The sequence below is a fragment of the Cololabis saira genome, chromosome 1 (assembly GCF_033807715.1).
Source record: "Cololabis saira isolate AMF1-May2022 chromosome 1, fColSai1.1, whole genome shotgun sequence".
NCBI classification, from domain to species: domain Eukaryota; kingdom Metazoa; phylum Chordata; class Actinopteri; order Beloniformes; family Belonidae; genus Cololabis; species Cololabis saira.
In genome coordinates this window covers 51,839,301-51,851,995 of record NC_084587.1, presented here as the reverse complement: position 1 = coordinate 51,851,995, position 12,695 = coordinate 51,839,301, and the positions used below count along the sequence as shown (strand labels likewise).

Genomic DNA, 12,695 nt, shown 5'->3' with positions numbered 1-12,695 from the left:
GCTACACGTCATTCAGGCAGCCAATCAGCACAGCGCCTCATTATCATAGCCCCCCCCCTCAGAATCCCTCATAGAGGAGTTCAGAAGCGGTAAAAATAAAGAGATGGCCCAGAGACTGAATTTCTCATTTATGTAGAAAAAACAAGCATTTGATTGTTTTTAAGACATTCAAGGCCTGTTTAAAACAAATCACAGTAAAAAAAATTAAACAGTTTACAATCCAGTGTCATCATAATCATCCTTGTCATCAGTTGGGGTTCGTTGGAGTTGTTGGTAATAGGTTTCAGAATACTGGACTAAGGAAGTTTGGATGGTTCTTTGGACGATTGCACGGAGACATGGAATGATACAGGTAATGAAAACACAGAACAGTACAAGGACAGTAATAATCGGAATCATAATTTTAGTCAGTATGTCAGTCCAGGGGCCAGAAGTCAGCCAGGACCAAAAAGTGGTGCCTGCTGAGCGTCTGTCTTCTGACACGACTTTGGCCAACTGACGTAATTCGGCTATAGCTTTGGTAAAATTACCTTCAGCACCAGTTTCTTCAGGGATGAACATATAGCAGTGTTCCTAAATTACAACAACAATGTAAGTAAAGAGTTTTGAGGAACACTTCCTAACATGTCAGCATGACTCATTAGTGGAAAGGTTTCTTCCATCTCTCAGGGCTCCTCTCTAGTCTGTTCCACTGGGAACCAGATTGTGGTCAGGAGGGCCACAAAGGCCATGATGATGAGTGGGACTCTCATGATGGCAGTGCAAGGGGGCACGGCCCGTGGCTGGTGAGTAGGCATTAGGTGAGTTCTTCAGCGGACAAAGGTTTTGATACCGTCCGTCCTTGAGAGGCTTAGTTGAGAAACTAATACATTTTGTACTGTGGACCAATGTTGCTATTTCACATTTTGATGGGAGAATGGGTTGCAGCGCTGTGATGCTGGGAGTTCAGGTGTACGATACTGTTCAAAAGTCACTCTTATTTTTGTTTTATCAAAGAGAAAAGGCAAGGCTATGATCTTGGATACATACTGGTAAAAGGTAAAACTGCTTTCAGATGAGAGATTGATAAATACAATTATTTTTCCTTTGTTATCAAAGTTGTCCCTATAAGTTTATTAGTTTAAGTAGGAACGCTACAAGTTTCACAACCAAAGATTTATCCAAACCATATTTTCAGAGAATTATACATTCATCATTCTCCTCAGCACGACGTTGTGCTATTCTTCTCAACCTCTCTCTTTCCTCTTCCAGTTCCCTCTCATGTTGTTCTTCCAAATGCTTCTTCATCATTTCAATTGCCCTGTTTCTTTCCTCTTCTTCTCGCTTCCTTTCTGCCTCCCTTTTCTCCATCTCCCTCTTCCTCTGCATCTCCATCACCTGCTCCATGATCATAATTTGATGTAGTCTTTCCTCCTCTATCATCCATCTCTCCCTCTCTCTCTCAGCCTGGAGTCGCCTGTTGATTTTCTCCATCTCTTTTTCATACTTTTCTTGCAGTTTTCTCTCCAGTTCTTCTTTCTCCCTACGGATTTTCTCTTCCTTCTCTTTCAATAGGCGTTGTTTTTTCTCTTCAATTGACCTCGCAGCCTCCTGGAACATCTTGTTGGTGTAATGGCTTCCTCCGTTCTTCTGCACGATATTTCTGATCTTCTGGAGCAGCAGAGTGACTTGAGGTTTCTTATCTTTCAGCTTGTTATTGAAGACATGGTACTGGCCGTTACATCTGGCTACAAGCTCCTGTAACTCTGGACTCTCAGATAGGAATTCTTCAATAGTGGTGTCTTCAAGGACGTCTCCATGAGTGAAGAGGACCATGCTGTATTTGTCAGCAGCCTGGCCAAAGATATCTTGAATCCTCTGCATCGTCTGCTTTTCCTCTTCAGTGAACCTGCCCAGAGAAATGACCACCAGGAAGATATGGGGTCCAGGAGCAGCATAGGTGACACACTGGCTCAAATCTTTGGTTGTCTTCTCCTGACCAAACCTGGTGTCAAACAGGCCTGGGGTGTCAATGACAGATACTGGTTGTCCATCCACCACAGTTTTATCTTTAGAACAATCCACAGTCAAAGACCGTGCACTGCACTTGGAATGAAAGCGGGACCATCCCAGAATGGTGTTCCCAGTAGCGCTCTTCCCTACTCCAGTCCTCCCCACCATCACAATCCTAAGCTCATCATCATTCATGAGGTTGGATCCTGTGAACAACAATGTTTGAGACTGAGTTAGAATGTCACAGTTTTACAAATTCATTTACCCCTCAGACGAAAACACAATTGTTTTGAACGACCTAAGAAGGGAGGAAGTAAATAGTGAATCAACATGTACTTGTAGAGGAGTCACGGCGCGTACCGGAACCGGCATTTGTTTACATGCTAAGTGTACGCGCTAACCCTTTTTCTCCGAGCGTTGGGTATATAAAACATGTGGGAACACCACCTGTCACAGCTCAAACGGGACAATAACACCATATCTCTGCCTACTGCTATTGAGGGATGGGAGGACAACCTGAAGAAGTGAAGAAATGCTTAGAAGATGGGAAGGGCAATGGGCAAAGTGGATACTACCTCCAGGTGGGTAAATATTGTTATTTGTAATCAGTACTCGAGATGAGGGGGGATGGCATCCCCCCTGAAATAAAAACGGTCCAAATCATCCCCCCCTGAAATAAAAACGGTCCAAATCATCCCCCCTGTAAAACTGCCATCCCCCCTTTCCATCCCTTATGTCATTTCATCAATGAATGTGGTTTTACTGCTATTTCAACATTTAGAGTCATCACCAGAAAAATAACATTTGACAATTTTCACCTGTTTCAAGTAAATTTTCACTTGATATAAGTAGAAAAATCTGCCAGTGGGACAAGATTTATTTTCTCATTACAAGCAAAAAAATCTTGATCCACTGGCAGATTTTTCTACGTATTTCAAGTGAAAATCTACTTGAAACAAGTGAAAATGTTGTTTTTTCCAGTGATGAGTCTTGTTTTAAGTGTAATGAGATTTTTTTACTAAAATGAGACATTTTAACTAGAAATAAGACAAATATTCTTGTTAAGATTTTGAGTTTTTGCACTGATCCATTTTACTTATCCTGTGAAGGACAGAGTCATATTGATAAGTTCAGAAAACAGTTTTTTATTGTGGTGTTTTGATGTATTTGATGTAAGCCCAGTGGATATTTAAAGCTTACAGAAGGCTGCATTTAACTGCTGCTATGTCATTCCTGCAATATTTCTGCAGGTGTTTTGGTCAGTGCTATTATTTGTAATATATTATATTATTTGTAATCAGCACAAATTATCTGTCCCAATATGATAAAATCCAATATCCCCCCTGATTGTTTTTTTACAACTCGAGTACTGCTTATAATCTATGAACTAATGTGACAGGTAGGCTACTTGTGAACCTTCATTAAGACAAACTGTAAGCCATCTTTTATATTTATTCTTTCAGGTCCAGCTGGCAGTGATGTGCCTGGGGCTGCAGAGCTGCAAGCTGGTTATCTGGACACCAACTGAGCACTTGGAGTTCCAAATTTCATTTGACAAAGACTTTACAGATACACACATGAAACACCTCCAGAACTTTTCACACATGCTTCCAACATTTGTAGATGAATTTGTTGCAAAAAAGATTCAGCTCTGCCCCAAATATCTGAATATCTTGAAAATACAGTAAGCAAATAACAGGTGTTTTGTGTAATACACACACAAAACACCAAGAGCACTGTATAAAGCTAGGGGGAAAACAGTACAACAGACTTCATTTTTGTTTTCAGTTTTATTAAAAACACAACCTGAAAGATCCCTCCTGACATATTAGGACATACAATATAGGGACATGAATCAAAACATTTTAACACAAAAATATTGTTTAACAAAAACAGATTACATTTGTGTCTTAAGTGAGAGAGATTCAGTTTACTGCCAGAGGACTTAAGAAACCAGAAAATATTCACACCTGACAAGCTGAAATCACAATATTTGGACTTTTATTTCCTCAAAAAAATAACAATTGCAGCTGGACCTCAGTTGTTTTCAGAAAATGTTAAATGAATGAAATATGTAAGTGCAGCTCTAAAAACTACATACAGCACTTAACCTGTTGAGAGTTATGTGTTAAAGATACTGTAAGTGTAACTGTACCTCAATTGTTTTCAGAAAATGTTAAATGAATGAAATATGTAAGTATGTTTAAGTGCAATATTAAATGTCTTCTCACTTTTCACTTGAAATAAACTCAGCTCTTAAATTCACTAAACCAGCACAAATCTTGAGCATTTTGTCAATTTTGGGCACAAAGTTAATTGGTCCTGTTTGAGAAAGAATCTTGTACACCTTCAGGTTCCTTATTCAACATGAATGCGGGCATGAGCAATGCGGCGTGTGTGAGTGACCTCCTCACTGGTCAGCTGGCATCCTTTGCGTGTGAATGCTGGAATGATTAGCTTCACCCTATGCTCCTCCAGCAAGTCTCTAACTGTGAAACCACGGTCACCCATCACCTCATCTCCAGCACGTAAATAATAGAATAGGTGTGGTCCTCCATCCCTGGGTCTGACCACTGTGTTTGGGCATCACAGGAAGCTTTGGTGTTGAGCACAGCTCCTCCTTCTGATCCATCTGGTCAGGCTCATCTGAGGGAGCAATACAGTACACAATTAAGATAAGATATGATACATTAGGGTTTTCCCTACCATCATAACACCCCCAGCCCCCTCATCAAATGTACCTGGGGGAAGACCCACCTGCAACCACATCACCTAAGCCCTCCAGAAGTTTAGGAAAAACCCGGTACATTATCACAGCTATGATTTAAAATGTAATTAACAAAAAACATTTTTCTTATCAACATGTCTGTAGTGAAACTATTGTATTTTTATTCTAATGCTGCCCTGCAGTCCGTGCCATAAACACACTTTGTTTTTTAATTGTACAGAAAATCGTAATACTAAAGGTTGTCATTACCTGACAAATACTACAATGCTGTGTCCTCCATACACCTGAAATCATACCTGATATTCTCATAACATTAACCTGAAATCATACCTGATATTCTCATGACATTAACCTGAAATCATACCTGATGTTCTCATGACATTAACCTGAAATCATACCTGATGTTCTCATGACATTAACCTGAAATCATACCTGATGTTCTCATGACATTAACCTGAAATCATACCTGATGTTCATGTCATTAACCTGAAATCATACCTGATATTCTCATGACATTAACCTGAAATCATACCTGATATTCTCATGACATTAACCTGAAATCATACCTGATATTCTCATGACATTAACCTGAAATCATACCTGATATTCTCATGACATTAACCTGAAATCATACCTGATGTTCTCATGACATTAACCTGAAATCATACCTGATGTTCTCATGACAATACACCTGAAATCATACCTGAAATCATACCTGATATTCTCATGACATTCCTGTCATTCCTCTGAGGATTCGGGGTCTCTCCTCCGGTGGTTTGTCGGATCCCAGCCACAAAGTATGATGCAGGTTTTCCTCTGCAACACGACGTACCCGAGCTCCGCAAGGACATTTTAGTAAATGCTACGGTTGATAAATATGTTAAATATTAAATGTCAGAAAACAAAACCGTAACGTCTCTGCTAAATTGAAAGCAAATTGCTTTAAAATAAACCGCTGTTCACGCTCAGCTGCCATGGTTAGTCAATGGCTTTATGCTACTTCCAGCATCTCACCGGAAGTTACACCCATAATACAATACAGTAGAGCCTCCAGGAATAAGGTGGATACAGGCCGGAATAACTCGAATTATGACTGCATTATCTGGCACTAATAGCTCAATCTCAAGAGCTTTGGTTCGGTTCGACTACAGCCCGGCTAAGGTGTTTACATAAAAATTCGATATTGGTCGGATTAAGGCAACATTTCAACCTTCTTTTAGTGCATGTAAACGTCCTGACTGTGGTCAGCAGCAAAGGGGCTGCACAGGGGACTGCCCCCCAATCCTCTTTACTCTGTACACTGCAGACTTCTGCTACAACTCTGGATCGTGTCACATTCAGAAGTTTGCAGATGACACGCCGATCATGGGGTGTATCAGAGATGACAAAGAGGAGTACAGGGGCTTGGTGAAGAACTTTGTTGCCTGGGGCCTCATTTAAAATGGAGTGCGTAGGATTCATACTAAAAGTGCACGTACTCTCAAAAGCCGAAAATGCCGTGCGCAAAAAAAAATCCGGATCAATAAAACCATGTGCACGCAGACTTCCACGCAGTCCAGCTGGAAGGTTGCGTAGCTGAATCCGCCTCCTATCACGCCCAGAAATGCATATGGATGAGCCTGCTGAGCATGCGCAGTGGCTTCCTGCAGCCTGTTTGGCGCAGATCCATGGTTTGGCGTCAGAATGAATGAGAAGTAGCAGCCACCGTGACACTGACTTTCACGGAGACCTAGATATGATGTGGAGGACAGGAAAACCACATTATTTGGTGGTCACAGTAAAAGTTAGAATAAGTATATAAATAGTAGGCTATACAATAAAATAAAGCGAGTGAGTGGCAGCACGCCGTTGCTGCGCTAAACGCCGTGAGTTCCCCGGCGCAACAGGGGGGACATGTCCCCCCGTCTTTTCAAAATCATGTATTTGTCCCCCCCACTTTTTACAGTTTAAAAACTAACGGTAGGATCAGCAAATCATCAAGACACTCGGGACGGCGGCCCGGCAGCCCCCGCTCCCCCTCCTCCCTCCCGTCTCCCCTCAGAGCTGCTCTAGGCTGATTTATGGTTCCGCGTCACACCAACGCAGAGCCTACGGCGTAGGGTACGCGGCGACGCGCACCATACGCCGGACCCTACGGCGTCGGCTCTGCGTTGGTGTGACGCAGAACCATAATTCCGGCTGTAACAACATGAGCGCACGTACCCGTGCATGACAGGCAAACACACACGGGGAGAAGAGACTATTTCTTTATTTATTTATTTTTTTAAACTTCATCCTTATGAACGCAATTGTTATAGTCCAACTTTCCTTATTTTAATCAGAACACAGAGTAGTGGGCTCAGAGCGGCAGCCCCCCCCCCCCCGCCGCTCCCTGCTCCGTTATCAGCACTATTTTATTATAAGTCTGATATGTTGTGACATGTGATGACATTATTAAGAGTATGACATGAATCTGGCTTCATTTCACCACCTCACAGCCTGCGTCGCCAGTTCCCCGTGTCTTAAGTAAATTCTTACGGGAGGGTCCGAGTTGCCGTAAAGATACGCAGATTTTTCGGTTAGTTTTTTCTTTTTAGATCCGAGACTTTGCGTAGATGGCGGCTTCCGCAACTTTCAGGCGCTTTTTCTGCGCAAGCAAGCTTTATAGATGAGGCCCCTGGTCATCAGCAACCAGAAAAGCCTGTGCAGCGAGAGGCTGCTTCTCCCCATGTGCAGGACCAACAGACTTAGGAACTTATTTGTCCCCCATATAATCAATCATGAGAAGTTAAACATATCATCAAACTGTTTAACTTCTCTATCTATCTATCTATCTATCTATCTATCTATCTATCTATCTATCTATCTATCTATCTATCTATCTATCTATCTATCTATCTATCTATCTATCTATCTATCTATCTATCTATCTATCTATCTATCTATTTCTATCTGAGGACACATGAGACCATTAAGAAGATTCCTCTAAATATCTCACAAGAGGACACACAACATGATTCTGTCAAGCATTTCTAGGGCTTATTGTACAAAACAAACATTGTATTGAAGCTGTCTGACTCAGAGACAAAACATGACATTTAATAATTTAATTCTGTATGAATATAAGACAAGGTCAGAAATAATAGATAATGAAGAAAGTAAAGTACTTTGATAAAACAACAACAAAGTTTAAGATACTATCTATATTTCTTTTTCAGACTTTTTATCAAGATAAAAAAAACCCACAGTGACGGTAGTAGAGACGGTGGGATTAACTAATAGGTGGATTGTCTGGACATTGATTGTTGTTGGCTTTAATCTCCCATGTTTTAATAATAGTTATCAGCTATAGAAACCCCATATTCGTCGACATCCAGATAAGAAGAAGACAAAATGAAACCATGCAATGTTCAAAATGACTCTGAGCAAACATCAGTATTTAGTGGGACCCCCTCAGAACTAAGCACTAGTTTCATTCATTTTTCATTTCATTTATTTATTTATTCAAACAGGTTAAAACAAAAACAAAATAATCAGAATGCATAAAATGTATATACCGAAAAAAAACAAAAAAAAACAAAGAACAACAAAGAAAACCATAAGCAAAACAAAGCAAATTAAAGAGACAAATCTATATGTAAATAAATATTTCCTGTTTGAAAGGGTGTAGGATGAAGTTTCAAAAAACTTTTCTAGTCCTACCCCTTCTAATGTTCTGTTTTTACCGTTTCATCATTTCACACAACTTCAAAAGAAAAGCATAAAAGAAAAGAAAAAGTGGTTCAGCTGAGCAAGGCACTTTGGTCATTGGTTGTCAGTTCATGTGTCCATTTCCATTTTGTATCCATTAAGAGTAGTGTTTTTAAAGATTTGTTTAAACTTACTTAGTGATTTGCATGATTTCATTTCATCTTTACAGTTATTCCACAATTTGACTCCCTTCACTGATACACAATGGGTTTTGATGTTTGTTCGTACATGTTGTTTTTTAAAATTACATATTCCCCTGAGATTGTGTTTATTTTCTTTTATTTGAAACAACTTCTGGATGTCTTGTGGCAACTGATGATGATTTGCTTTATGCATGATTTGTAAAGTTTTGAAGTCGACCAGATCCTTAAATTTGAGTGTTCTCAGTTTGATGAAGAGTGGGTTTGTTGATTCTCTAAAGGCCTCTAAAGGTCAAATAGTTGAACTCTTTCAGCATTCCATTCTGTTCAGGTTTAAGACCCCGTCCACACGTAGCCGGGTATTTTTAAAAACGAATATTTCCCCCCTCCGTTTATAAAAAAATTTGCATCCACACATAACCGAAGATCTGCGTTTTCGACCACATTCATAAGCATTCTAACCTGTAGACCATCTGCGGCTCCCGGGAAGCTGCACCTCCGCGGGCACCGGGGCTCCGCGGCTCCGCGGGCACCGTAGGGTGCGCGTCGCCGCGTACCCTACGGTGTAGCCTCTGCGTCGGTGTAACGCAGTAAGCGGTGGTCAAGACCAGAGACCATTTATTTAATAAATAGCTTGGAGAACAGATGCTGGATCATCTGTTGTTCTGTAGTGAACAAAAGTCGCACGTCAGAGCAGATTTGTTGTTGTTTTGGTGCATAATGTGATGTTCGAAAACGCAAATCTCCGGTTATGTGTGTCCACACGCATCTACATAAACGGAGTTTTCAAAAATCTTCACTTTGCCCGGAGTTTTTTTAAACCTTCGTTTATTTGCGTTTTCGTGTGGATGACAGGTCAAAACGGAGGAAAATATCTCCGGTTTAGCAGATATCCGCAGATATCCGGCTACGTGTGGACGGGGTCTAAGAGAGCCTGCGTCATGTCATTCATGTTTGTGTCTTCAAGGGACCAGGAAATAAATATGGATTTCATTAAAACTTTCATAAAGGAAGAAGCCTTTTGTAAGTTCTTTCATGGTTTCCAAGAACAAATATGTCCATGTTTCTGTCTGCAGGAGTTGGATTTATTCAAACTTGATTCCACAGTGATCACTGATGCATGAACTGTAACTAGGGTTGCCACCCCTCTCGTAAAATACGGAATTGTCCTTTATTTGAGAAAAAAATGTAGCGTCCCGTATTGAACTTATACGGGACGCGATTTGCCCCGTATTTTCATTAACATACATAATACACACGTCTGTCACACACACATCAACACTAAATTTAACAATACTGAACAAAATAAAACACAGGAAACATTAAGGCCAGCAAAATCTTTTTGGCGGGACAACAGGACCTGCTGCGCTCTGTGCCCAGATCTTTATATATTATTATTATTATTATTATTATTATTATTATTATTATTATTATTATTATTATTATTATTATATATGTGTGTTCCAGACAGCGGGGAGGACTCGGGCTTCACCTCCAGGTAGGGCTTGGGAATTGGGAATTAAAAGTTGCGTTCCGTATTGAACCAATATGGACATATATTAAGCTCTTATTTATTGATGTCATCATATACAGGTGAAGGTCGGAAAATTTGAATATATTGCAAAACGTCATTCGTAGTAAATTTAACTAAAGGTGAAACAAATATATTATTTCCCACTACATTCAAAGTGAGATATTTCAAGCCTTTTTTTGTTATGATTTTGGTGATTATGGCTCAGTTTATGAAAACCCTAAATAAAAAATAAATTAGAGAATATTTTATGAAATCAATAAACAGTTCCATCATCAAAATTAAATCAAATAAAGGTTTAACAACATATCTTACTTTGCATGTAATAAGACTAGGTAATATATTAGTTTCACCTTTTAATTAATTTTTACACCATATTCTAGTTGAATTATTGAAATAAGTTACCTTTTACACCATATTCTAGTTGAATTATTGAAATAAATTAACTTTTACACCATATTATAGTTGAATTATTGAAATAAATTTAATTTTACACCATATTCTTCACCTGTAGGCTATATTTTACATCTGGGCTTATGTGGACATACAAAGCACAGGAGGCTATTTCAGTTGCTAGTATGGTTGGCTGTCTGTACAGTCATGCAAGTTCAATGCTATTAAAGCACACATTTTTTCATATAAAATAAACACATTTTTATGCAATTTAGAAGTTTTGGGGCTTTTTTTTTGGCTCCTGCGCTGCTGAAATCGGGGCGTCCCTTAGTTCTATTCTGAAAGGTGGCAACCCTAACTGTAACACACAGAAAGAAAAATCCTTCTTACCAAAGTTTCTGGTCCTGTTGGTGTTGAAATGATGTCCTTCCATGTTTGGGTTGAAGAGAGCAGCGTAGATTCTTCAGCTCAAGTGAAAAGCAGATCTGTGTGATCATGAAATGTCTCCCGCATGCATGCAGCCTTTAATATAGACAAATAAACCACACCCACACATTCCTGTTGTACAAAGTGAAAGTGAAACTCAAGAGTAGCCGGTCTCTGGCTTCTGTGGTGTGTTAGTAATAAACTCAGGCAGACACCATTTATTTAAACAGAACCACAAGAAAATATGCAGAATTCAGAGTCTCTGGAAGCTTCTCCTCTTTGTCAAACAGCTCCCTGATGGGAGGAAGTAAATGAGTACTGAATGAACATGTATTTTAGAAGGTTCACAAGTTCATTGAGTACTTTTGCAAACTTTGTCTTTCCACGAAACTCCGGCTCAACAGACTTACCTGTCATTTCAGCAACTGCAAGAAGGTGGAAGCACATCCTCTATTACAGGCCATGCTAACAGACTTATTAGTTTGATGTTTCATAGGTTTCATGGGTTCTAAAGCTGTCTAACTCAAAGATAAAACATGACATTTAATAATTATGTATGAATATAAGACAAGGCCAGATATAACTGACAATAAAGAAAGTAAAGTACGTTGATAAAACAGCTGGGGCACAACGAAGTTTAGGATACCATCTATATTTATTTTTCAAACCTTTTATCAAGATAAAACACACACGATTCGTTATCATGATTCATTATCACTTTATCAACTACTAACACCTACTTTATTACACAGAGGGAACACGTTTTCAGCTGTTCTGCAGTTTAAAAGAAGTGCTACCATTTCTGGTAGAGGCTGGAAGGTGGGCGACACACACACACACACACACATACACATACACATACTCACACATACACATACACACACACACACACACACACACACACACACACACACACACACACACACCCACACACACACATTTTCCAAAAACATTTTTGGAGCTATACAACACAAATCTAACTTCAAAACTTTTGTAAACACAAAAGAAAATGTATGAATGGCAAAAATGAAATTATGCATATCAAAACAACATACAGATTAAACAAACTGAGTGAACAAAATGAAATTACAGACAATTTACATCAGCATCATCAATTATGCCTTCGCCATCAGTATTTCCTACTTTGGCAGTAACTTCAAGCTGACTTCTGCTGATTATCTTCTTTTTTTTTATTATTATTTTTTTACCCCCGATTTTTTATCCATTTCATCACCCAGTGCTCATACCTAAGTAACAGTCCTGGGCATTGCTCCCCTCTACCAACCCAGGGAGGGCCCTGCACTGAGCTCAGGTCTCCTTCTTAACCTGAGGAGTGACGGACCGCTTCTTTTCACCAGACAGGGTGGGGTTTCTCTGGCCGGACGTAGCGCGTTGAAGGATCACGTTATTCCGGCCACATCCCCCCCACCCCATCTGGCGCCCCCGGTTGGCCAGAGGGGGCAGTAGAGCCCAGGACTGTTGCATGTTTTTGTGAGGGTAGCTCACATTGCTACTCAAGGGAACACGGGGAGAGCATGCAAACTCTCCCCGTGTTTGCATGCAAGATACTTTCACCAAGCCCACCCAGGGTGGGGTTGAAGTCATGGGGGAACTAACACGCACTTCAGCGCCCACAGCGTCCCCAGCAGGAATCAAACCCAGGACCTTCTTGCTGTGAGACGGCTGCACTACCTGCTGCGCCACCGTATCTTCAGATATGGATTCTTCAGCTTCAGAAATGGACTCTGTGTTGCTC

The 12,695-nt window shown here is 40.2% G+C and overlaps 2 protein-coding genes across 2 annotated transcripts in view; one reads left to right on the top strand and one right to left on the bottom strand.

Annotated features, from left to right (window-relative positions):
- Positions 1 to 518: 518 nt before the first annotated feature.
- Positions 519 to 10,995, bottom strand: LOC133447754 (GTPase IMAP family member 9-like). Its single transcript, XM_061726484.1, has 2 exons — positions 10,904 to 10,995; positions 519 to 2,198 (listed from the first exon to the last, which is right to left on the bottom strand). Exons 1-2 carry the CDS (start codon positions 10,944 to 10,946, stop codon positions 1,174 to 1,176), a joined length of 1,068 nt encoding a protein of 355 aa, XP_061582468.1. The 5' UTR covers positions 10,947 to 10,995; the 3' UTR covers positions 519 to 1,173.
- LOC133447583 (target of Myb1 membrane trafficking protein-like) overlaps positions 1,180 to 12,695 on the top strand; it is a 217,967-nt gene continuing 206,451 nt past the window's right edge. Inside the window, exon 1 of the mRNA XM_061726313.1 lies at positions 1,180 to 1,183. The gene's annotated coding sequence lies outside the window, so the exon portion shown is untranslated. The remainder of the gene's footprint in view (positions 1,184 to 12,695) is intronic.